Source organism: Hylobates moloch, unplaced genomic scaffold (genome assembly GCF_009828535.3).
Source record: "Hylobates moloch isolate HMO894 unplaced genomic scaffold, HMol_V3 SCAFFOLD_6, whole genome shotgun sequence".
Lineage (NCBI taxonomy): Eukaryota > Metazoa > Chordata > Mammalia > Primates > Hylobatidae > Hylobates > Hylobates moloch.
In genome coordinates this window covers 131,529,689-131,556,038 of record NW_026652281.1, presented here as the reverse complement: position 1 = coordinate 131,556,038, position 26,350 = coordinate 131,529,689, and the positions used below count along the sequence as shown (strand labels likewise).

Here is a 26,350-nt window from a genome sequence, read left to right as displayed (position 1 = left end):
TAGGTGACCTAAATGAAACTTAGTGGAGAAAAGTTGCCATGTTTGGACAGAGATAAATGATATTCACGTTTTATGGTTTTAATATACTAGTACCTTCTAGAATGTAAAAGGATTAATTTAAACTCTACAATTTACATCAATACTTTGAATATGTAAATTTTTTATGAGAGACTGTATTACATTTTGCTTAAATTAGAACAAAGTAAAGAGAAAGGGCAAGAAAGCAACATTGCTGATCTCTCTAGTATGAAAGATTTGGAGGGAGTGTGGCAATAGATATATAAATGAAAAAATGTAATTGTGGTCATCATATTTAAAAATAGAATATATGGCCGAGCACAGTGGCTCATGTCTGTAATCCCAGCACTTTGGGAGGCCAAGGTGGGTGGATCACCTGAGGTCAGGAGTTCGAGACCAGCCTGACCAACATGGAGAAACCCCATCTTTACTAAAAATACAAAATTAGCCAGGCCTGTTGGCACATGCCTGTAATCCCAGCTATGCGGGAGGCTGAGGCAGGAGAATAGCTTGAACTTGGGAGGCGGGGGCTGTGGTAAGCTGAGATAGTGCCACTGTGCTCCAGCCTGGGCTCCGTCTCAAAAAAAGAATATACTAGAGAACTGTAATATAAAAGTACTCTGTTAATGTAAAAAATAAAGCAAGTGTAATTCTTTTAGAATATAAAATTTGAGCATTCCCTGCTGAGCAGTTCCCAAATTAAGTACAAGGAATGTTTATTCATTTTCTGCCATATACTGTATGTAACAGGGAATACCTTGCTAAAACGATAAATACTTAGGATATAGTGGTAATGGCTTTCACATTTTCATAACATAACTCACTACACGCCATTCTTATAGCTACCTACTCTTAGAAACTTTGTTGCCTAATATTGAGGAAGCGGCTTTAATTTCTTCCATTTGGCAGTGTATGTCTATAGTGGAGCATGAAATTGGCTATGCATTGCTATTGCCTGCTGATAGCCTTGCTACTGGCTCTTCTACAGTGGCAAATTGTTCTCTTTTCCATGAAGCTACTGAGAAAATCACTTATTTCCATTTTTCCCTCCACGAAGTCTTACGCAATATTATCAGGTTCTTCCCCAGCTTCATATGCAGCTACTTTCAATCTTGCCTGTAGGGCACTTGCACTACAGCTCTCACTAAGTTCACGCTGCCTTTGCATCTTCTTTTTGAAAGCAGACTTCATTTGTTTAAGTAATTCATACTTATCTAAAACAGTTTGCCTTTTGGCTCCCAAGCTGGGCTCCAAAAGGAGATTTTTTTCTTGCTAGTTCCTCAATACTTTTTACTAAGTCATCTTTGTCAGTAATAATTTGTTTTAGTTGAGACAAAGTCAGAAACTGTTCTAGTAATACCTCCTCTTGTTCATTCATATCTGTGAGTCGTGACACACTTAGTTCTGAGAGTTCTGGAAATGCATCAGAGACATCTGGCTTCTTGTAACCAAAACCATTTTGGCTTGTCAATATTGAAGCATCTGTTGTGGAAATGGGTAATGGCAGATTTGAAAGGATGCCAAATGAGGGAGCGACGGGCTTGGCTGTGGTATGACTTGTTGTTGAAGAAGAAACAGCGTTAGCAACAGATAAAGAAGTGATACTCCTCTTTGCTTCTTCTGGGGGATATGGAGGAAGAAATGGAAAACCTTGAGAAGCATAAGGAGGCATCCCACTTGGGTTACTGTACAGGTAAGGAAATACTGCTGCAGTAGGAGCTAAAACTGGAGGATTCTTCCAAAACTCATCCAACACACTCTGAATAATTTTTCCAAGATTTGAGCGCATTGTAAAATTGTTTGCTAATGGAGAAGTAACATACACTCCTTGTTTATCCATTAAGTGATGTCGTATTGGTGGAAAAACACTGATCACTGGTTTTTCCTGAGGAAATTGTGGAGGAAGCAATATATGTTAATTGTCAGGTTGTTTACGGTGAATGGCAATCTGTATTCCACATCTTTCTGTATTTTAGCTATACCGGAGTGTGAGTTCCGGAGGGACTCGCTCGCGTTGCTTCTGCTGCTGGAGGCTGGTAAGGCCACCGGGAACCCGGCTGCGGAGGAGGAGGCGCTCTTTGTCAGGTCCTCGGGCCGAGGCTCTGGAAGGCTCTGGCCTGCTTCTCCCAGCGGCTCGGCCCAGCGGCTCTCCTGCGACAGAGGACCGGGCTGGGACGTCCGTGGCCCAAGGGCTGGGGCCCGTGTCTTCTCTAAGGCAGCCCTGCCTGCGCTTCCCGGGTTCTGGGGGACATGTTATGAACGGCGGGCAGCTGGAGAGCGCAACTTGCTGCCCAGAACAGGCAGTCCCACCTTCACCGCCCAGACGCCCAAGCCGGCCAGTCAGGCAGCCTGATTGCCCAGCGCTCCACCACCCGTGACGCCGTCTCTAAAAGGACTCTTTTAAAAAAGCATGGGTACAATGTCATTATCACACCTTTGGAAAACCTAACAATAATCAATAATTATCAAATAGCCACGTAATATGAAGTAAATAATATTCATTGACACCCCCACCCCTGAAAAAAAAAAAGCCGGCCACTCATTGCTAAGTGAGAAAAGGAAAACAGAATAGACTCTGACCCCATTTTGGCAACATACACATCCCAATGGTAACAGTTATTTGGGGTTAGAAAGATTATGGATGGTTTCTTCTTTCTCAAGTTCTCACATTACTTTTTTTTCTTTTTTTAAATTTTTTTGATATAGAGTCTTACTCTGTCACCCAGGCTGGAGTGCAGTGGTACCGTCGCGGCTCACTTGCAGACTCAACCTCCTGGGCTCAAGCAATCCTTTCACCTCAGCCTCCCAAGTACCTGGGACTACAAGGGCACACCACCACATCCAGCTTTTTTTTTTTTTTTAATTATTATTATTATTTGTAAAGATGAGGCCTCCCTATGTTGCCCAGGCTGGTCTCCAACTCCTGGGCCCATGCCATTCTCCTGCCTCGGCCTCACAAAGTGCTAGGATTACAGACATGAGCCACCAGCCCCAGCCCATATTACTTTTTGAATTAAAAAAATAATACAAAGGGAAGAATAAGATGGTAGACTTCTTTTTCAAAGTCAAAATCTTCTGATTTAGGATCTAAGTATTAAGGGTTTATCCTGTCCCATCTTGAAATGAAGAAGACACAACCACCCAGAGAAGTTAAGGATTTTGGCCACAATCACCGAGTAGGGGGAGGCTGTGAAGGAGAGAGGGGTATCCTGCTGGCTTCCCAGACTCTTGGAGGAAACAGAGACAGAGGTCCTGGGACACCTCTCAAGCTCTGGTCCCTGTTGTCCCACTACCTTCACCCTCTTACCTTCCCATCTTTATCAAGCCTCACACGTTTGGGGCACTTTGTTGCTGGAGTTGACAGACCAAACGAAACAGAGGGGGAGGCAGATAACCAGAGCCCTTTCTTGCCACACCTAGTCCTGTTGGCTTGTCAGGTCTAGAGGAGAAGGCATCTTGTTTCCCCAACACATTCCAGAGTCATGTCCCCCCGGCTGCCTGGCCTCCAGGCCAGGTCCCGCCAGCCCCCAGGACTTTCATGGTTGAGACAAAAAAGGAATGAAAGACTTGACATTGTTACACTCCTCTCTCCAAAGTCCCAGTTTTGCTGTGTGCCCTTGGGCAAATCCCTCTCCTCCCTGGGACTGTGTTTCTGCACCTGGACAGGGAAGTGGCTGGGATGGATAATTTCTGAGATATTCACCCTCCTTCCCCACCCAATTCTGATTTCATTCAGGGTTTCTAAATCTATCGGATACAGGAAGGAGATCCACCACACTTCTAGATGTCAGCTCAGAATCTCATGGCTTGGCGGGGCGCGGTGACTAACGCCTGTAATCCCAGCACTTTGGGAGGCCGAGGTGGGCGGATCACGAGGCCACCAGATCGAGACCATCCTGGCTAACACAGTGAAACCCTGTCTCTACTGAAAATACAAGAAATTAGCTGGGCGTGGTGGCGGGCACTTGTAGTCCCAGCTACTCGGGAGGCTGAGGCAGGAGAATGGTGTGAACCCGGGAGGCAGAGCTTGCAGTGAGCCAAGATCGCGCCACTGCACTCCAGCCTGGGTGACAGAGCACGACTCCGTCTCAAAAAAAAAAAAAAAAAAAAAAGAATTTCATGGCTTATGCCTGTAATCCCAGCACTTTGGGAGGTCAGGAGGTCAGGAGTTCGAGACCAGCCTGGCTAACATGGCGAAAACCCGTCTCTACTGAAAAAACAAAAATAGCCAAGTGTGGTGGCAGGTGCCTGTAATTCCAGCTACTAGGAAGGCTGAGGCAGGAGAATCGCTTGAACCTGGGAGGTGGGGGTTGCAGTGAGCCGAGATTGGGCCATTGCACTTCAGCCTGGGCAACAGAGAGAGACTTCATCTCAAAACAAAAACAAAAACAAAAACAAAAAACAAACAAAAAATAAACTGCTCATGGCTGCCTTTGGCCATGGTGTGAAGGCCAGTCACAACTTTTCTGATGGAAGGGACAGGAGGTGGACATTTTACTTCAAGAGCCGGTACACTCACCACCCTCACACACACTTGAAATAAAAGTTTCATGCAATAACACACCCTTTCTTCATAAGATACAGTTTGATAATTTTTATTTTTTTTTAGTTTCTGATTGCAATCCATTAAGATGTTTTCACAGCCCACAAAAACAGCCATCACTTGCACTTTGAAGAACACCAATTTATGCAGCTATGCCCCAATTTCCTTTTTTTTTTTTTTTGAGACGGAGTCTCGCTCTGTCGCCCAGGCTGGAGTGCAGTGGTGCAATCTTGGCTCACTGCAAGCTCCGCCTGCCGGGTTCATGCCATTCTCCTGCCTCAGCCTCTCCGAGTAGCTGGGACTACAGGCGCCCGCCACCATGCCTGGCTAATTTTTTTTGTATTTTTAGTAGAGACGGGGTTTCACCGTGGTCTCGATCTCCTGACCTCGTGATCTGCCCGCCTCAGCCTCCCAAAGTGCTGGGATTACAAGCGTGAGCCATGGCGCCCGGCCGCCCCAATTTCTTAGCAAGGTAGTACCAGCCCAGACAAATACAAGTAAATATATATATATTATGTGTGTGTGATAAATACAAGTAAATATATATATATTATATATGTGTGTGTGTGTGCATGTGTATGTGTAAATTATTTTTCCCAGATTTCGTATTAACTGTCTTGGCTTCTGAAACTTGAATGTGCATATGAGTCCCTTGGAATGTTTTTAAAATACAGATTCTGATTCAGTAGGTGTGAGATGGGGCCAAGATTCTGCATCTTTGACTAGTCCCCTAGGTGAAGCATCTCAGACATTCATTTCATTGGTCTAACTGTTCTCACCGATGAAACCATTTTTTCTCGTGTCTTTCCTTCTTTTCTCTCTCCCTCTTTTTCCACCCTTCTATAACTGTGTTTGGAGACTCAATGGATTCAAGTTGCAGCTCTGTCCCCTACCAGCTGGGGAAGCTTGAACAAGTTATTTAAATTCTCTGTGCCTCAGTTACTTTACCTGCAAAATGGGGGTAATAACTGCACTTTCTCCTGAAGTACTTTTGAGCATTGAATGAGATGATCCCTGTAAATTACTTAACGCATTCATTCAACAAACATTTATTGAACATTTATTACCAAATAAATGCTGTTGTTGTCAGCACTTATTTCCTTGTCCTAGGCACTTTTCCTCATTGACTGTCTCCTTTCAAAGGAGTTATATTTTAAGTCGTATATTTAGAGTATAAATTTATTTTTTAATTATAGAAATTATCATCATAAAAAGCAAAATACAATATGGCAATAAGTTTGGAAAATGTAGGAAAGACAAAAATATTATCCATAATCCTGCCACCCTAATATGACAGCAATTGCTTTGGGTATCTTCTTTCTTTCCTATGCATATTTTGACAGAGCTGTAACAGCCCAGTGTGTTGAATTTTGTGTCCTGCTCTTTTACTTAATGTTAGATCATATTCATTTTCTCCCAACAAGTTCACTCTAAAAATACAAGTGGGAATAGGTGCAAAGTATGATTTATGGAATCCAAGACTGGATGCAAACCTCAAATCATCCCAAAAAACTTGGCTGAGGTCTGACTCCGTGCAGTGTTAGCACTGGCAGTAGGCACATGACTTAGGACCTTACAGATGACTTAGGTTCGCACAAACCCGTAAAACATTGGGTCCCTGGGGCGTAACATGGGTCACGTAATGAGGGCGCACAAAGCTGAGAAAAGAAAGCATGGCCTTCCTTATGAAGGAGGCAGCAAGGAACTTAACTAAAGTGGAGAATCTGTTTTGGTTCCATTTTGCTAATTTGGGTGAGACTTTCTTTTTTTTTTTTAATTCCCAAAGCTGATAATTGAAAAAAAATCAGCTGGTCAAAAGTAAATCATCGTAGAATTAGCTTGGCAAACATAATTGTGCTCAATGTAAAATGGTCTCCTGGATTGCTTCCTTGCATAGAAAAGGGACATAAAAGAAAAATCTGGTGACATCTGAATAAGGTCTAAAGTTTAGTTTAATAGTAATGTGTTAATCTTAGTATCTTAGTTACGATAAACATAACTTGTTTGTGTAAGAAGGTGACCTTAGGAGAAACTGAAGGGTGAAGTTTATACAGGAACTCTCTGTATTATCTTTACAACTCTTCTGTATAGAATTATTGCAAAATAAAAAGTTTATTGGAAATGTATGGATTTGATGTAAATTATATCTCAATAAAGCCATTACCAAAAAATGTATTTACAATGATTAAACAGTGAGTATGTGTATTAAACATCTATTATGTCCCATCTCTCCTCCTAAAAGATTATTCCTTCCACATCTTCCTAAGCACCCACCGAATGGCAGGGTTATATTATATGATTGACACCTGGGTGACCATGTTGCCAGTAGCATCTCCCCAGAATTGTTTGTACCAAGCAAGTTACCATTCATTCATTTACTCAACAAACATTTATTGAATGATTTCTTTGCACAAGTACTGTGCTAGGTGCTGGGTATACATCAGTGAATAGAATAGATTCAGCTCCTCTCTTTATGGGATTTATAACCTTATTGTGACAAGTCAAATTAGACGTAACCTGATGAGCATCTGATGCTACTATTAAAACTGAAAAACATGAGCTCATGGAGCTCATGTAACAGAGAGATGTTTTTTCTTTTTTTGAGACAGAGCCTTACTCTGTCACGTGTATCATAGCTCACTGCAGCCTTGACCTCCTGGGCTCAAGCTGTCCTCTTACCTCAGCCTCTCAAAGTGCTGGGATCACAGGCGTGAGCCACCGTGCCAGCTGCAGAAATAATTCTTAGGATACAGTGTTTGTGGTGAAGGAATGAAACAGAGCACTTTTTTTGGGTGGTGGGTTCATATTCTTCCTTAATTATTATTGCTATTTATAATAACATATTTACGATAAATTATTGTGAATAAATACAATAAATAATAATACAATATAACAAATAATTGTTATTGGCCAGGTGCCATGGCTCACGCCTGTAATCCCAGCACTTTGGGAAACTGAGGCAGGGGGATCACCCGAGGTCAGGAGTTAGAGACCAGCCTGGCCAACATGGCAAAACCCTGTCTCTACTAAAAATACAAATACTAGCTGGGCGTGGTGGTGCACGCCTGTAATCCCAGCTACTTGGGAGGCTGAGACAGGAGAATTACTTGAACCCAGGAGGCAGAGGTTGCCGTGAGCCAAGATCACGCCACTGTACTCCAGCCTGGGTGACCGAGCAAGACTCCATCTCTAAAAAAAAAAAAGTTATGTATTGTAATTAATTATTGTTGTGATATTGTTGGAGAATTTAAAATATTTTTAGCATTTTAATTACCCTCACTTTATACACACACACACACACACACACACACACACACACACACCCCTTTAATTGTAGTGGTTGAAAGCAAGGACTTTAAAGTCACAGAGACTTGGGTTTGAATCCTGTTTCTCCAATGTCTTAGTTGAGGAAACTTGAGCATTAACTCTATATCTGTAAAATGGGGGTAAAAGTGTTGCTGTGATGATGAAATGAGAAATGTGTGTAAAGTGTACCACATATAGGAAGACCTTAACCAGTGATCATTTTTTAGTGCACTGTGAGGCAGGGTGGGATGGTGGGGAGTGGTCTGCTTCAAGGTTTTGGGAAAGAATTACACATTTGTGAACTGAAAAACCCAACTATTCAGTTTCTGGTTCTGTGCAATTTTGCTGGAGACTGAAAAAACTAACTCAGACTGTTCTGTTTGGTACAAGGTGGGGACTGCCCCACTCAGTTCCAGCCCATGCTGATAGCTGGGCTGCCTCGGGCAAGGACAATCCTAAACTATTATCAGATAGAGCAGGCAGAAAGCTGTCAGATCAAGTGAGAAGGCATAGAGAAAAAACATATACATGTTTGAATGTCAGGAGTCCAAGTGACAAATATATCTGAGTTTGTGCAATTATATATTTTTTCTTAGAGCAGAGAATGAAAAATAGAGTATTAGGGTTGATGGCGACTTTAGAGGTCATCTAATCTCAGTGTCACTTAACAATTGTTTCTTTCATCAAATACTTTTGTAGGCCCTACTACGTGCCAGATAGGTGCCGGGTGGTAGAGAGGACAGTGAAGATAGAGCTGCTCCTTCTAAGAATCCCTAGGCTTTGGCAGAGAAAACTAGAAAACTACAGCCCAGAGAATGTAAATAGCTTGTAAAGATCAAGGAAATGTTTATTTCCTTCCTAAGTTTCTCTATATTTTCTGATTTTACCACAATAGACATGTATCATATTTAACTATATATGTATATTAACTTGGATAGAATCCCACAGCTAACAAGGAAAAGAATTTTCTTTGGTAAATAGATCACTCTTGAGGAGCTACTATATCTATATAAATCGCATTCTCAGAGGCATGATTCCTGCATCAGAATCTGCTATTGAGCTTTCCTGAAAATGCAGATCTCATGCTCACTCCTCACCTACGAGGGTTCCCTGCATTTGAAACATGTTCCCCAAAGGGACTGTGACACCCACTAAAGTTGGAGAACTAGCACCTATTAGGCTAATGGCAAAGAAAGCAGCAATGATTTAAAACCGGCCCCAGAAATTTAAATTAATGAACGAAGTTAATGAAAACAAACACATTTATCTTTTATTAGAATAAAGCCAACTCCTACCTTTTTTCTCTCTGGTGCCACAGCTAATTGCATTCATTATGTGTTTTTAACAGGTGCTATAAATCAGTGTGCCCATGAGAGAGGAGAGCACTGAGAGCCTGGGGAGAGTACTGAGGGGGAGGGAGCATTCTCCATCTCACAAAATGAAATGCAATACAAGTGGCATATTTCCGTGAAGCAAGCAGCCCAGAGCTCTTGTGGCTGCGCACTTCTCCCCTCCCGCTTGCTTTCCAGGCCCCTCTCCCAGCCTCCCCGCTTGCTGTGGGTTGCATAACAGTCTTTTCCGGGCCCTACAAATCACAGCCCTGTCCTAATTCTTGAGCAGGCGCCCTTTACACTGCCCAGCCCCACAGCCCTCAGCATTTTGTAACCTCTCTTTTTTCCAGGTTATCATCATCTGTCAGATCTGAAGTTAAACAACAAAAAACATGTCAGTTGAATGGCTGGGAGAGACACTTGGCTGTTTATGAGAAATATTCCATTACAATCTGACGCAAAAAGTTAGGATGCATCTGCCAGCACCCAGGCTCCATAGATCTCCTCCAGGCTCAGAGAGGGTCTCTTCGGCAAGCAAGCTGATTACTGTGTGGTTCCAACCAATGTTTATCCTCTCTGGCTGTGTGGCAAACGCCCTTGGAAAAACCTGGATCCATTGATGCCTGGTCGACTGGTACATTCAGATTCATTCAATTAGAATACCCAGTTTGAGACATAATGGGTTTTGGCGAGCTCCATAGACTGATAGGTTTTTATACACATGCACAGAAAGATTTGATTTCCTCTGTGGAATTTATGGCAGGGGAGAAGAGGTAATTACATTAATTTCTGGTCTGGTTTCTAGGGCTTTCCTTTCTGTTCTCTCTTCTCCTGCCACCTTTTTTTTTTTTTTAAATGGACCTTTTTGGGACCTTGCTTATATGGATGAAAATGAATTTAATAACTGCCAACAGTTGGCTTGAGTTTGAGGCTGGGTTCCTCTGTGACTTCTTGTTCTTTGAGCCATGCTCTGGGTGAGTTTTAGGAAGCTAATGAGGACAATCTTGTATCCTCTGGTGTGTGTGGGTGAGGTGTGAGGGGTGTCCGTGTGGCTAGGGAGCAATGTTCACACTGGTAAGAGGTGCTTACACCCAGGCTTTCTGGAAGGGAACTTGCTCTAATAGTTGATAATGAAGTGAAAACCAAAGTGTGCTCCCGTTTCTTCAGTCACCATTCATGACTCGCCACATTTTTTCCCCCTAATTTCTGTTTTTTCTGTCGTTCACTTCTCTTTACACCTCTCCCTTCCAGGGCAAAATTCAGCCGCAACATGGAAACCGTAAGGCAGAAAGAGGCTGAAATCCAGAAAGGTGCTGGTAAGATTGACCATGGTAATGAAGAGGATCAGCAGAGTTTACCGTGTTTGCAGTGTTCTTATTCCACTCCCGTCTCCTTTCCCATGCCAAGGCTCTTCTATCCATCCTTGACTTTTTAACGAAGGACTTCCCTCATTAAACCGTAGAGACAAAGGAGACTCCTGAGGAATTTAGAAATTCAATGGAAACAGCAAAAAACAAAACAAAAACAAAAACAAAAAAACAAAAAAAAACCCAAAAAATTCTCAGAGCACTTAACTTCTCTCCCAAAGGACCAGAGAGCCTGCCAATTCCTCAACAATGCCAGAGCTAAGCATTTTCCCAGCGTCAACATTAAATCCCTTTTTTGTTTTTCTCTTTTAAAGTGTGTTTACAATTGACCATTATGGGAAAGATGATGGATGTGGCCTGGCCCCGTTTAAAATAATAGGGCTAATAATGATACAGTTGTTTCGTGCATACGGACTCTTTCTGAAAGCCTGTGAGCAGAAGGAAAGGGTTGAGGAGCCCATTGTTTTCACCTTAAGTGTATCCAGCCGCCGATCATCCCCACGACCCATTGCTAGCTATAACGCTTACACTCCGGCAGACTTCAGAACCTCTTGGCTCCCGCATGTTCTTTTGGAGAAAAGAGCACAGAAGTTTTGAATGAATCTCCAAACCCTGTCCCTGAGATAGCAGGGCTTAGATGGACAAGCCTGGAGTGGACAGCTTGCATTGTGTCCCATGGGGACTCTGCCAGAGAAGCGCATGATCCTTAAGACAGAGATATTGGCTCAGTCCTATATTCCGGGAGAAAGTAGACTCAGGGTTTGCTCATGAAGTGTCCCTGCGTCCAGCTCTGCTGGTCGTGTCCCTGGCGAAGACTCCCCACCTATGCAGCCAGCAGCATCTGTCCTTGGATACACCATCCCGGCTCTAGCCTTTCCCCAATAATCAGCTGGCTTTCGCTGGAGGAGGATCCAGGAGATAGGTAAAGTGGGTTGATTCAGTCCTCGCTGTGGAATTCAGATTAGACTTGGAAAGGAAAAAATTCTCCTGACCAGGGATGCAACAGTCAGGCAGTGAGAATGACCTTCGTGACACTGAGCAGAGATAAGCCTCTTGGCATGAAACAGCTCGGCAGGCAATGATCAGTGGGCTAGGGATCGGCTACAAGTGGCCCAATCCGACCCGGGGAGCAACTGAGCACCAGGAAACTAACCAGCATGTGAGGAACAAAAAAAATCTCCCAATATGCCGAAAACAGCCTGGTGCACAGCAAAACTTCGTTAACAGGCGGCCTGGAGCTGATTGCTGTGAAGCTGACCAGAATGAAATTGCCCTGAAAGCAACGGGACAGGGTAAAAGAAACCGGAGTAAAATCCACCTGCCTGCTAGTGTGCAACTAACCACTGTGAGGGATGGGAGAAGGGAGGGTCTCGGAGGGCCGCAGGGTGGACCGGGAGGAGACGGGACTCCTGGTGTTCTGGAGAACCTGACCGAGCTGCTTCGGGGATGGGGGAGGGGGGTGTCCAGTGCCTTTTGATTTACAGTCGCTGCGCCCCAAGCGATCCCATAAATTTGGGGGCCGTTTTCACCAAAACCGTGAGTTAACGATTTTTCAAATAAATACATTTTCCAATCAGACCGGGTTCTGTTTAGGTTGAACGCGTCCCGAAGCAGACATCTCTCTGTGCGGAAAATACACAGAGGAGGAAACGGAGCCGGGACGAAGCTCAGACGACATAAAAACTTATGTAAACACATTGTCATTTACGGGCTTCGGAAGAGAAAGAGAACGGGGGGAGGAAGACAGAAAAAGTGGGGGGAAACACATACATGTTTAATTCTCCCTTGAATCCTCAGGTCCCAGCCCAGAGGGAGGTTAGAAAACGTAATATTCTTTTTCCATAAGCTTGATTTATGTTACTTATTGGACAATAGGCAGCAGCAGGTTTACCTTAAATAGATTTTGTATTTTTGAGGCCTGTTACAGACCTGAGAATGAGCACAAATGACCCCCCCACACACATACACACAGCCACACACATATATGCACAGGCACTCTCTCTTAGTTTTTCTTTAAGAAAGAGCGTGGAGGAGATAAACCAAAATGAATTATTTTAGCAGGGGAGGGTCTTCGATTTCTATCTGTGTGCCCTTGGTCAAGTCTCTCCCCATCCTCTGGGCCTGTGTTTTGCCAGTAATCAGGGGCTACCGTTGCGCAGAAAAGCATTGACACATAATTCTGTGCACAATGGCAAGAACCTCGTAGGCAAAAGGTAAGGAAGGTCACTTCCTGCTTGGACCCTCTCTGGCCTGACCACCCCCGTCTCAGGAAAGAAGGTAATAATGGGAGACAGAGGCTGCTGTTCACCCCAGGTCCCCTCTGGAGATCTGGGCTCTAGCCGCGCGTCTGCCACTCATTGGCTGTGTGCCCTTATGAAAGTTCCTTCCCCTCTCTGGGCTCGTTTCCCGTCTGCAAGCAGAACCTTGGAGCTCCCAGGAGCAGTCTACTCCGTGCCTATCTCTTCCCTGCCCCGACTGTCCCTCCAACCCTGGGAGCAGGCTGGGCCAGATTGGAAAGTCCTAGGTCCTCTTCAGATATGGCAGAGAAATGTCTAAGGGATTTGCGCGCTCAAGCTGCGGGGTAAATGGTCCGCGGGCTGATTTATGGCGCGTTACTGCGCGACGCGATTCCCCAAGACAGCGAGAATATTTTACACCGCGCTAATATAAACAGGCGGCCGGCCGGGTCCTTTTTATGGAGTTCCTGTAATTACCCGGGCCCTGACAGGTCCTTGATTTACTGCCCTATTTAGATAAGGGGTCCGGTGCGGGGATTGCCCGTGGCGTCAAGGTCACGGGACTGTGGCGGGAGAAGGTTTTGCGGTAGGCGCCGCGGCCTGGGCTTCCAGAGGCCTGCCAGTCCGGGGGGCGCGGATAGGGGTGAGGGTAGGAGAGGGGCTAGGGCAAGAGCGAGACCCCACCACTGCAGAACGTCCAGGCTTGAGGGACCTTCGCATTGCCCGGGTACAGCTGTCCTACCGTTATGGATGGGGGAATTGGGTCCCGTAGGTGGCAAGACTGCACCCCCCACCAAGTCATTTAGGGAGGGACATGGGGGTGGAGGGTGGAATCTGGAACTGGAATTCGTGTCTCTGGCAACATAATTCCTACACCTGGCGACGTCTCTGTATCTCCAGCCTTATGATGGCTGGGTTGCGTAGGATCAGTAGGGAACAGGAAGGACCCCAAGGCAGTCAGAAGCAGCTAGGTCAGGTCAGAACAGCGCCCTGCAAGGAGGATTCAATGTCCTGGTCCTTCTCCCCATCCAGAGCTTTGTAGCCATGTGGCGGCATGTAATTCCATTTCCGCCCCTATGAAATTAATATTCCTAAAAACAGAGCCACAACTTATCCAGGTTTACTGTCACTGTGCTAAGAGCCTCGCCTTGTGCTTACTCTTACGCCAGCCCTCCACAGAGGTTATTATCGTCCTCCAATTTACAGAAGAGAAAATTGAGGTGTAGAAACTTCACACAGGGAGGAATGATGTGCACAGTTTTAACTCAGATGGGCCCGATTCCATAGCAAGGCAGGATGTGTTTTATGTGCGTAAGCCCTCTACTTTGTAAAACAGGGTGAAGAAGAGTTCCTGCCGGGTCTCATCACTACAACTGGGGGAAGAACGGAGAAGCCTGCATTTGAAAATACTAAGAAGGCCAATCCCCCTGAAGGCACTCTTTGGGTGAGCAAGGTGCGTTAAGAGGAGGCTGCAGGGGCAGTGTGGGCTAGGACTCTGAGAGTGCTAGTCCTTGGTCTGTTGAGGTAGGCTAGAGGAAAGCGGAGTCCTTCTGTAGGGATCCCTGAGCTGAGCGCTAAGTCCCAGGAGGAACAAGGGCAGAGTCCCCGCGATAGTGAGAAGCTGGGAATTCCAGAATTCCAGACTATCAATCCTATTCCCTTCTTCTGCCAATGGGGAAACTGAGGCTTGGAACTGGAAAGGAACAAAGAGGTGCTAGATGGGGAAAGCCAGAACTCTTGCCTGTCACATCTCTTGCCTGCCAGCCTAAAGCAATTTTAGCCGAAATCCTAGGTCTCAGACCTCCTCCTACAATATAGCGTGGGGCAGAGATAGAGAACAATCTTACAAGGTCCCCACCATCCTGGGAGTTCTGCTGCTCTCCACGGTCTAGAGTAAAGCATTTTGGGGTCTCTGAGAAGGCAGTCCAGAGCCTAGCTGTACTGCAGTCTCCCCCGAGGTGATCCTGCTGGGGGCTGCCCAGCGCCAAGCCTCAGGAGGTCCCTTAGGGCTCAGATTCTGGTGCGGGCGCTGCTTGAAAAATGACACTGAATCCCTTCTCTAGGTTGGGGAGCAGTGCTTTCCACGTCACTGGCAGCTGGAGACACCCTGCTCTTTAAGACCCATGGGGGGCTGCCGGGTAGTCTCGGGGCCCTCAAGGGGTGTCATAGGACTGACTCCTCACCCAGTACTGATAATGCATTCCCCATCACGCTAACCAGGCCAGATAAATGGGGGATGTATACAATCTTGAGTGATCTGTGTAATATCATGAAAGCAACTAGGATTCATATGGGCAGGCGCGTGGGCCACACATTTGTATGTGTGTTATGTGTGAGCATATGAGAACCTTTACTTGTGAGCACCTGTGCATATGTAGTAGAAATTGTGACTGTGTACTTGTGCACTGAAGGCTTAGTGGTGACACTGAGAATATACAAAATGTATGATGGGATTTTGGAAGTTTGTTTTGTGAATACAATTGTGGAGAATCTTAGGAAGATACAAGCTGGTTTTAATTGTGACAATGAGATTATGTGTGAAACCCTGCATTTGTGTAGTATTCAGAATTTATGTGTTTCTACAGTATGACTTCGGTCTCTGTGCATGCCTGAGTGGAGGATTGGGAGCGGCTCCTAGGTGTAACACATCTGAAGCGTGATGAGTATGTACCCTGTGGGTGACAGAGAGACAATGTGTAAAATCCTAGGAATGCACGAATGCTGTGTGTACCGTGGCTGTGCGTATTATTGTGAGGATACACATACTTTTGGGCGTCTTATGAAGATACGGGCTTTTGTGTACGGCGGCAAGGTTTTGTGAGCCCTTGTGCATGTACCTGTGTATGTGTAATCTGAGGGCCTAGTGTGCCGCTATGAGACGTACTGTTGCAGATTGTACTTGGATTAGGACAGAGACTGGGCGTGTGTTGAGGATTGTGTGTTGAGGTCCTTCTCTCCACAGCGTAATTACTCTCTACCTGCGCTCTTTCTAGAATGCCTCCAGGCTAGGGAGGCTTGGGACCCCGCAGAGCCGCCGCAGCAGCGGGCGCCCAGCGCTCCCTCCCCGCGTGCCTCCGGCTCCGCGCTCTGCCCTACCCCAACGCTGCTGGCGCCAGGCGCAGGGGAGAGCTGGGGGTTTCCAGCCGGCCTCGGGTAGGAAACCAGGACCTCCCTGCACCCCCGCCCCATACACCTCCAGGGGCCACAGCCCTGCTGAGCTCCCACAGGTGGAACCAGCAGGCTCAGGCGTTTGTCCCCTTCACTCCTGTATGTAACCCCCCACCCTTCATTTACTCTCTTGACCAGGAGTGGAATTCCACTCATCCACGCCCTACCGGACCTTGAGAAAATCGCTCTTCCTCTCTGGGCTTCACGTTCTATATCTGCTCAAGGAGAGAATGGGCCTTTCTCCCTCTGCCTTTGGACTAGTAACTATGATAGGCACATAGTAGGCATCAACAAATAATTGTTGAATGGGTGAATGATTTGCTTTCTAAAAAGAGCACTCACATTCACTTCTCCTTTTCCCCTCCCCTCGACTTTGCTTTGAAGAGAGGCACACTCCCTCTACCACATCGAGGGAGGGGCGTTGAGCTGAGAAAGGTTGAGAGAATGAGGGACCCAGGTAGGTGGACATCAGCCAAGAAAGGAACCACAGCGGGAGGTAAGACCGAGAGTCCCCAGCTTGAAGCGTCACCACCCCGGGTTTCCCAGACTCCAACGCGAGCCTGGGGAAAGCCCCCGGTGGAGAGAGTCCGGCTGTCAGGGAATGGCCCTACCCCCGAGGTGAAATCTCGGAGGGTCGTGCAGTCGAGTCGTGCCTCTGCGCGGATGCGTGAGAGATGCCGCACGTCGCGTTTGCCGGTGCGAGCCTAGCGGATGCTGTGCAGTCTTGGTCCCCTCTGCGTGTGTCTACCGCCGAATGCCAGTGTCTCCCGGTCTGAGCTTCGGGGCCGGTGTCTTTAAAGAGTCAAAGATTCTTAAGGAGTGACGATCTGGGTAGAGCGGCCCGACGTAGCCGCGCTCCCAGGTCTCGGTGCGAATCCTGCGGACAGACCAGAGGAGACCTGCTGGCCAGATGCCCCGGGCCCAAGGTGGACGCCAGACTGTCTCTGCGCCAGCCAGGCTGGCCTTCGGAATGGATCAGGCACCCGGGAGGCCGGAGTGGATCTCAGGCCCTCAAGCCGGGAACAAACCCGTCGATGCCCGTGGGCCTGGAGTCCGCCTCCTGCTTTCCGCCCCACCCCTACCCCTGCCTCCGAAAGGCTTCTTCGCTGGTCAGTAGCTGCGTGTCCGTTTGCCTGAGGCTGGGTCAGAATTGGCGGGCTGGTAACGACCCCGTGCACAAGCGGCTCCCAGTCTCTCCAGAAAGGGCCGATGACTAAGGGTTGGGGGTGGGGGCGGAGGGCTGGAAGGTGTTAGGGAAGAACGTTAGGGGCCTATCCTGCCTTCAGCAGCGCCCTCTGATCTTCTAGCTCTGACGCCGAGCACAGCAGTTGGAGCTCGGGACTGGGAACTGCTGGAATTCCTATTTACACTTCTAGACAGTCTAGAAACAAGAAGCTTTCTTTCCCTGAGCCTCAGTTTCCTTATCTGTAAAATCAAAAGGGGGGCTCTAGGTGTAGGCCTTCTTTTCGCTTGGTGATTCTAGATTCCTTTCCTTGGATCCGTGGGGAGGGGGTGGCAGCAACAGTCCAGGGCGTTGGCAGTCCTGTGCCTCAAGTACTTAGTCCCCGTGCCCGCCCCCTCAACACCCCCAGCCGCCCGCCCCGCTAAGCCCGCCGAGCCGGGAGCTGAGTGGGAGGGGCAGAGGCGGGGCTGGTTCCGGGTCCCTGCTGGCGGACCAGAGTGGCGCAGGCTGAGCGTAAAACCTGGGATAGCCACTCCCCCTTTTCCTTATCCCCGCCCCCCTGCCATTGGCTCCCGGGAGAGGTTGACATCAAAGCCGCGGTCTTATATAAGCCAGATCTGCAGGGGAGTCCGCAGAAGGGTTAAACAGGTCTTTGGGCATCGGCGTCCTCGCCCGCGGCAGAAACCGGCAAGAAGACAGAGGGCTGCGCGTCTCATTTTCAGCCTTGCCCGGACTCTCCCAAAGCCGGCTCCCAGTAGTGCGCGGCTCCAGAGCCCACAGGTGGCCCCCGGTAGTCTCTGGGGCGCATGGAGCGGCGTTAATAGGGCTGGCGGCGCAGGCCAGTAGCCGCTCCAACATGAACCTCGTGGGCAGCTACGCACACCATCACCACCATCACCACCCGCACCCTGCACACCCCATGCTCCACGAATCCTTCCTCTTCGGTCCGGCCTCGCGCTGTCATCAGGAAAGGCCCTATTTCCAGAGCTGGCTGCTGAGCCCGGCCGACGCTGCCCCGGACTTCCCTGCGGGCGGGCCACCGCCCGCGGCCGCTGCAGCCGCCGCCGCCTACGGTCCTGACGCCAGGCCTGGGCAGAGCCCCGGGCGGCTGGAGGCGCTTGGCGGCCGTCTTGGCCGGCGGAAAGGCTCAGGACCCAAGAAGGAGCGGAGACGCACGGAGAGCATTAACAGCGCATTCGCGGAGCTGCGCGAGTGTATCCCCAACGTGCCGGCCGACACCAAGCTCTCCAAGATCAAGACTCTGCGCCTGGCCACCAGCTACATCGCCTACCTGATGGACGTGCTGGCCAAGGATGCACAGTCTGGCGATCCCGAGGCCTTCAAGGCTGAACTCAAGAAGGCGGATGGCGGCCGTGAGAGCAAGCGGAAAAGGGAGCTGGTGAGTCCTGGGGCTTGCACGCTCCAGCCAAGGGTGCAGGCGCGGTGAGCACCGTCAGGCCATGCAGGCGGTCGAAGGAGGCTGTGTTGTCGTGTGTCCGATTTGGAAAGGTTGTGAAGAGTTCTGAGATGGTTGGTCACAGCGTGCGATCCTGTGCATGGAGGGAGGCAGATTCGTCATAGAATTCATTTGTAATACGGGAGAGTGTTTGTAATACTGAGTGAATAATCTGTTTGGAGCATCGGACCCTCCAAAAATGCACACACCACAGACTTTGCTTCCAATTTGGAGAAGTCCTGATTCATTCCTGGGCTCTCCTGGAAGCCAGGTTAAGAATATGTGTTAGAGTTCTTTACTCTGAGTTTGAATTTATGTGCCCAGGCTCGGTTCCTGTTTTCAAAGGGCCTTTGCTGGACCGGCTAGTTTACTTCCATCATTGTACAAATAGGGAAACTGAGGGCCCAGAGTGGGTCCGGGCAGAAAGAGCACCTATCTGAGGATTCCAGAGTGGAGCTGAAATAAAACAGATTGGGTCTTCTACTCAGTCCAGGGCGAATTCCACTCCCCATGGACTGGTTCTGAGGACGACTTCAGTGGCTTTGCATGTAAATAAGAGCCACTTCTTTTAGCTTTGGAGAGCGCAGTCTCGTCTTGGCCTTCTTGATCCTCTCCAGTTAGGGTGACACTTCCTGGCATTCCGTCCGGCTGTCCGGGGCTGGGGGCTTCTGAGAGCTGGATTTTCAGGCTGGCCAATCAGTTTCTCTAGCTTGGGGCGCTCAAGGCCGTAGCGGAGTGGAGCCAGCTGAAGCGCCCCACCTGGTTTTATCTAACCTGCGGGGGCCTGTGGTAAACTGATGAAAGCTCATCCGGGGACGGGGGAAAGACAGATAGGCATCGAGTCTTTAAACGGCTGCCCCGGACTGGGGATGGTGCAGGCCGGGCGGCGCCTCGAAAGAAGTTGTTATTGGGCGGATCCCGGCCCCCACGCGTCGCCGCCTCCTTCAAGTAGCACCGCTTGGTTCGTGCTGAAAGAGCGGGAAGGAGGACGCTAGGCCAGCCCGACTCCCCGCTCTTTTGCCTCCGTATCTGAGGCTCCCTGCTCCGGCTTAGGGGGCCCCAAGCCTGCATCCAAGCCCTGATGTTTAAACCAGGTTGGGAGGCTGGCGGAAGTGTGTGGGGGGCAGCGAGAGAGAGAGAACCGTGAATTTCCACCCCTCCCTTCCAATACCCTGCGATCTCCCTTAGGTGTCCTAAAGCCAAACCAACGCGCGTCAGTTTCACCAGACGCAGAACATTTTCCTTACCAAACCTCCCGAAGCTGCCCAGCCCATCCGGGGTCCCAGGAACTCCGCGCATAAAGGCAAATTTACGAGCCTGTTTGCATATTTCGCAAACAGAAATCCGTCACTTATTTAAAGACTCCCAGTTACTACTCCCGACACCTTCCCCTCCTCCCCATCTTACCCCATGCCGGGCGATCGGAGCAGAAAAATTAAAACCTGTCTCTCCCGCCTCTTTTCTTGTGTGTGTCCTTTGGCAGCAGCAGCACGAAGGTTTTCCTCCTGCCCTGGGCCCAGGCGAGAAGAGGATTAAAGGACGCACCGGCTGGCCGCAGCAAGTCTGGGCGCTGGAGTTAAACCAGTGAGCCTAGGCCCGCGCCGAGGACCTGGCCAGGCCAGCCACTCCTGAAGCCCCAGGAGGAGAGGAAGGCAGAGGCGAACGCCAGGCTCTGGGCTCCGGCGGCTGGTGCTACGCATCCCTCGGAGCTTCCGCTGAGCGCCGGCAGGTCGTCGGCTGCAACCACACACTTGGATCGCACGTGCAATGTCCTTTGAATTTTTTTAATACATTAAGAGAAAGAGAAATATATATATATCCACCCCCCGCCCGAGGGCGGCCCTTGGCGACACCATGCAAGAAGGAGGGACTGTCGTACCCAAGGGCGCAAAGACGCACTCTTCCACCCTTTTGGAGCGAATTTAGAACCTCAGCCGTATCCCCATTTCCCTATCTGGCTCTTTCTTTCTTGTCCCTCCAAATGATCCGCCCCGACGCCGTCTTCTCTAATTAAAATGCAATAAGGAATAAATTCTTTTCTGCCTGAGAAAGAGAACCAGACGCAGGAAGATGAAAGACTGCCCTTTGTTCTTCGAATCGTGGTGGTTTTATTTTGTTTTTCTTTTTGTCGCTGCACTTCCTGTTTAGTTCCAAGGGAAACACTTTCTCTCTTTCTCTGTCTCTCTCTTTTCTTCCTTCTTTTCCTTCCTTTTTGTTTCTATCTAAATAAAAGCTTTCCCTGTGTTGGAAAGTTTTTATGTATTTAAACTACCTACCATGCCTGTTGTGCTCAGGTGTTTGTTCATCCTGCCATCCCCAACCCTTTTCTACCTCAAGTCTGTGTGACCACTCACAGCCCCCCTCCCTTCGTCAAAGCAGTGTCTATGCTCTTGATTAATAAAACATTTTCTGAAATCATCTGAAGCCTGTGTCATGTCTCAGCCGGGGTCCCTCACCGACTTCCATGGTTTCTACTAGGTGGAAATCCTTCTGTTCCTGCTCCTCTTTTTTTGATAAATACAAAACCAAACTTGAAATCAAGGGAAGCAGGCAGATAAAGAATGTATTTCAAGAACAAAGAGCAAAGTTCTCTTTAGACTAGAACGGGAGGTGGGGATAACTTATGGGAACGAGGAAGAACAAAAACGGAAACGAATTAGTCTCAGAGAGCCTGGGCTGGGGTTTTTGTGCGTGAGTATTCGTGCTCGTCTGGAAGTCAGTATGCCCACTGGTGTCTGCAAAGAGTGGTTTGGTCAGGTTACTGGGAGGGAAGGGGGCCTAGCACACAGATGAATCCTATCACTGGGACAGGGTAGCTCAGGAGAGGGGGTGTTGGTCGGGAATATGTTCATGTATGTGAAATTCTCAACATATAGATATACATGTGGCAGTGCAGCAACTCATACGGAGCCTGAGGCTGTGCAGGGGCCAACAAGGGTCTACTTAGTACAGCTCCAAGCACACAGTAAGGACTTGACAAGTCACAGCAGCTATTATTATTTTATACCTGAGTAAAATAAGCTTGTGAGTGCTTATATGTTAAATTGAGGTATTTAGGTTTCTCTTTGTGAGAGCATATGGATTTGTGCAAAGGGATGGGGTGTATGTGTGTAGGCGTGCTCACTCGGGCACTTGTGCAGGAGAGCCAGTCTTTGTGTTCTCACATGCGCACCCATGACTAGGTGTGGTGGGTATAAATTCGGTGCATTTGCCAAGGGTCTTGGATGTGTATTGGGCTAAACTCGGGCGGGCAAACGCAGTGGTTTATACTTCCAGAAATAATAATGTACGAATACTTTGGTTGCGTGCAACTGTGTGCTAGGCACTGCGCTAAGCACGTCTGTGTCTCCCAACAGCTCCCATGATTGCCCCAGGGAGCGCACGCTCTGCAGCGCCTGCGGGTCTGCGGCGCTCACTGCAAAGGAGGAGGGGAGACCCGTGCGGCTCTCTTGGAACTTTCGCTCTGCGCACCTAGAGCCTGAGCGCTCGGCTTGGGAACAAGAAAGGAGACCTCAGGCAGCTGTGGGGCAGGGCCTCGAGGGGCACCAGGCGTGCCCCAGGCGCCTTGTCCCAGCGTCGGGGTGAATATGGGACCCCATTAGTCTTGGCTGTAAACACCGTAGCAGGGCTGAGAGGCCACGCGGGGCTTCCCGGACGCGAAGGAGTTAATAAAAGGTATTTTATGGGCGCTAGGAAACAGTGGGGGAGGTGTGAGCTTCTCTGTCTACTCTCGCCCCCCTACTTTTTTCTTTTTTCCCTCTCGCCACCCGCCGCCAGATCAAACAGGCCCGCGATTTAACTAGGGCAACACTTGGCGGTAATGAGCCCGTCCAACGCACCCCTTCCTCGGCCTCAGTACCCGGCCCGAGGCCCCAGGGCCCTTGGGGAGGAGCAGAGAGAAAAATCAAAGTTTCTTTCTTTTTGTTTTGTTTTCCTTTTCTTTACCTTCTTTCTTTCCGTTTCTTTCTGGGAGTCCGTTTAGAAATTCCGGCGCGCATGGAGAAACAGACTCGGGGAGCGAGCGGATCTAAGCCCCACAGCACGGAGGGAAGCTTATCTAGATTCGAACCCAGGACTCCAACTTCGCTCACACACAAACCTCTGGCTATACACAGGTCCCAGCTCCCAGGACTATTTTTAGCACCGTGAAGTATCCTAGGCACGGGAAGAATGCGCACCCTGGTCTAGCTTTCTTATAGCCGGGGAAAGAAGAGGGGGCGCAGAGGGGGACCCGCCAGCGGCCGCCAAAGCCAAGTCTGGCATAACCAGGCCTCTTCAGAAAACCCAATCCTGCTGGCCCCAAACCCTCTTTGGGAAGAGGGCCTTGGAGCCCTAAACTCAGAAACGTCCAGTCCCTGAACCCGGGAGCCGAGACGGATCCGGCGCCCATTGAGAGGGTCACTGGATAGTCCTCCACTCTCCCCACGCCTGACTCCAGCGGCCTCCCACGCCCACGCCATATCCCCAGCTCCCACCTCACAGCTGGAAAAGCCGAGCCCAGAGAACGGCTCGGAGCTGCCCCAGGTTTCACAAACCATTCTGTGCTGAGGGTCTGCAGACTAGCGGTCCAACCCTTCTCGCTGCCACCCTGGCTCTCCAGGCTCCCACCCCTCCTTAGCCCTCCCTTCTTTGAAAACATCTTTAGGGCCTGACGTTTACTTTCTTCTTCTCTGCCCAGGTTTCAAAGAGGTTTGTCAGACACCTCAAATCAGCTGTGGCAGAAGCAGGGTCATTATTTATTATTTTTGAATTAATCTTTTTTAAAAAATGGGAAAAATGGAATGGTTACCAACTTAAAAGTAAATTCCAGGAGTTTACTGCAAGGAAATATTGATTTTACAAAACGTTAACTATAGGACTATTCTATTAAAGAGTGAAACACGGGAAAGAACCTGATATCCTATAATTACAGAACTGGCTCAATAAAGCCATCAGTACAGTTGGTTACTACTCAGCCATTAGAAAAAATGTGGGAATTGACATGGAAATTGTTCACGATATATTAAGTGAGAAAACGTCCTCCCACATTACACCAAACACTGTCCATTGTGACCCTTTTCATGTAAAAATAAATAAATATTATTCGTGGAGAAAAATTGGAAGAATATACATCAAAACTTTCACACCTTTACCTCTGACTTGTGGGAATAAGGGTAATTTTGACTTTTCCTCTTGCTTAGCCATATTTTTCCTAAATGTCTTATAATGAATAAGTATTACTTTTGCAATAAAAATTAAGCTGCAATTTCCTTCTAATTTCTTCTGTTGCCAGCATACTTTCAATACACCATTTATTTAACATACATTTATTGTCTGCCCACCATGTGCTAGGCACTGTGGGCGTAAATACAATGAAAAGATCCTAATAACGATCAATTAACATACAACAGAAAATATTTGTCTTGAAGAGTTTATTATTCCTTGTACGCAGCAAAGTCTTTTTTTCTTACATTTAAAATCTATTGATGAATGAAATAGTAACAGCTAACATTTATAAAGAAAAGTATTTAAACTCTTAGCATGCATTATTTCATATAAGCCTCGCAGGATTCCGTGAGGTCAATATTGAGGGAGCTGAGGCTCAGACAGGTGAAGGATTTTGTCCAAGGTCACGTGGATGGCAGATAGGACTTGTATCAAAGTGCAAACACGGCTGCCTCCAGAGACCTGTTTCCCCCACATCTCGGAGCACCTCCGGGTGTGTGTGTGTGTGTATACATATGTATGTGCCCAAATACAGTTTCTCTCAGTCTGATCTACCTTAGTCCCCAAAGTAAGGTAGAGAAAAAAAGAAGGAAGGAGTTATGTGACAGGATCTGGGATTCGAATTCCAGCATTCTCCTGGAACCTGCTTCCCCTGTCAGGGCTCTGAGGGGATCCCATCTAGAAAATGAGGAAGAGGGTAGGCTCCAAGGTGCTTTCCTGTCGGTAACATTCTGATTCCAGGAATCTCCTTTCTCCTGGTGAAGAATTCAGCACGTTATTCTTTGCAGTAGCCTCTGGTGTTTGCCTGGCACATTTACCTTACCCGGGTACTTCCACTTTTATAAGCGCATTTTCCTTCCCATAATCTGCAAGAGAGCCAAGGCAGGAATGATGCTCCCCATGGACAGATGTGGGAAAGGCAAACCCAAGAGAGTTGACGTGACCAGTTCAGGGTCACACAGCCAGTCAAAGCCTGAGCCCGGATTAGAAGAACCCAGGGTTCTTACAGAAAAGGCACTGGATACCTTCTCTCTATGCAACCAGCGGTTAACCTTATAGTCTTGCTAAATCTTCACAAAAGAAACGAAACTAAGAAATCAGCCAGTCTCATTTTTAAATGAAGAGTGACTGAAGAGAAAAAATATGCACGTTCTAAAGTGTCTGAAACCAGCCTCCTGATTTAAACCTGATTTGTTAGAAACAAAATTTTTTCAGCTGAGAGAGTTTTTACAGCTGAGCTCTCCCAAACTCATAAAAAACTAGGTTTATATGGGAAATTGTGAAAGACTCTTAACTATAATACACAGCGTCTAATGTAAGCAGACGTAGACACTATATAAAGCTCCTACAAATGTTATTAAAACAAACAGAAATGCACATTTATCCCCACAAAATGGACAATGGAAAGCATCGGACTTTGGAGGAGTCCTGAAAGGCTTATGTTCACAGAAATGTGAACATACCCCATAACACTGAGACCTCAAAGGTCTTTACCCACCATCCACGCATGTCCCTCATTCACAGAAGAAGAAACTGAGGCTCACAAAGGAGAGGGACTTGCCCAGCATCTCAGGGAAGTCGTGCTCTTCTTTTCCCTTTGTTTATTTAACACCTTCTACTTCTAGTGCAGGCAACAGAACAATACAAGGGCCAGGAGTCCCTGCACAAGTTACTGAACATTTCCCAATGTCAGTTTTCTTCACAAGTTACTGAACATTTCTCAGCCTCAGTTTTCTTATCTACAAAATGAGAGCAATCATTGCCCCAACATCCTTGGGTCTGTGAGGATGGAAAGAGATAAGGCATGCAAAGCACTTAGCGTGTTGCCCATGGTAGAGCTATTTTTATTATTTTATTTAATCCTCATAACAGTCTTGTGAGGCATTGAGGGTTTCTTTTGGTTTGTTTGCTGGCTTTGGAGACTCAGGGCATATTTCCAACAGATGCAGAAGATTTCAGCGACTTTCTCAAGGACACACACCCGGTGAACGGATTCCTGCTTCAAAGCCCTTATAGTCCACATCGTTAAGGTAACACAGGGGGTAGGCAGCCTGTAGCTGTCGAATTTCTGAAACTGTTTTAGGCAGCACTGTACAGTACAACTATCATGCAAGCTATAAGTGCAAGTCACGTAGGTAATAAAACACTTTCTAGTAGCCACAATAAAAACGAGAAGAGAAACAGGTGAAATTATTTTTAATAGTATATTTTGTTTAACAATATATCCAAAATAGAATTTCAACATGAATCCATCTAAAAATTGTTAGTAAGATATTTTACATTCTTTTTTTTTCATACTAAGCCTTCAAAACCAGGGGTTTTTTTTGTTTTGTTTTGTTTTTTACTTTTTAGTTGGAGTTTCACTCTTTTTGCCCAGGCCATACTGCAGTGGTGCAGTCTTGGCTCACTGCAACCTCTGTCTCCCAGATTCAAGCGATACTGCTGCCTCAGCCTCCCGAGTAGCTGGGATTACAGGTGCTGACCACTACACCTGGCTAACTTTTTGTATTTTTAGTAGAGATGGGGTTTCAGCTTG

At 47.7% G+C, this 26,350-nt stretch overlaps 1 protein-coding gene and 1 pseudogene across 1 annotated transcript; one reads left to right on the top strand and one right to left on the bottom strand.

Annotated features, from left to right (window-relative positions):
• Positions 1 to 934: 934 nt before the first annotated feature.
• On the bottom strand, positions 935 to 11,074 carry LOC116470634 (vacuolar protein sorting-associated protein 37A-like; annotated as a pseudogene).
• Positions 11,075 to 17,786: 6,712 nt separating this feature from the next.
• Positions 17,787 to 21,027, top strand: HAND1 (heart and neural crest derivatives expressed 1). The gene is made up of 2 exons (XM_032155983.2): positions 17,787 to 18,552; positions 20,093 to 21,027. The coding sequence occupies exons 1-2, from the start codon at positions 18,010 to 18,012 to the stop codon at positions 20,195 to 20,197; spliced, it is 648 nt and encodes a 215-aa protein (XP_032011874.1). The 5' UTR covers positions 17,787 to 18,009; the 3' UTR covers positions 20,198 to 21,027.
• Positions 21,028 to 26,350: the final 5,323 nt, after the last annotated feature.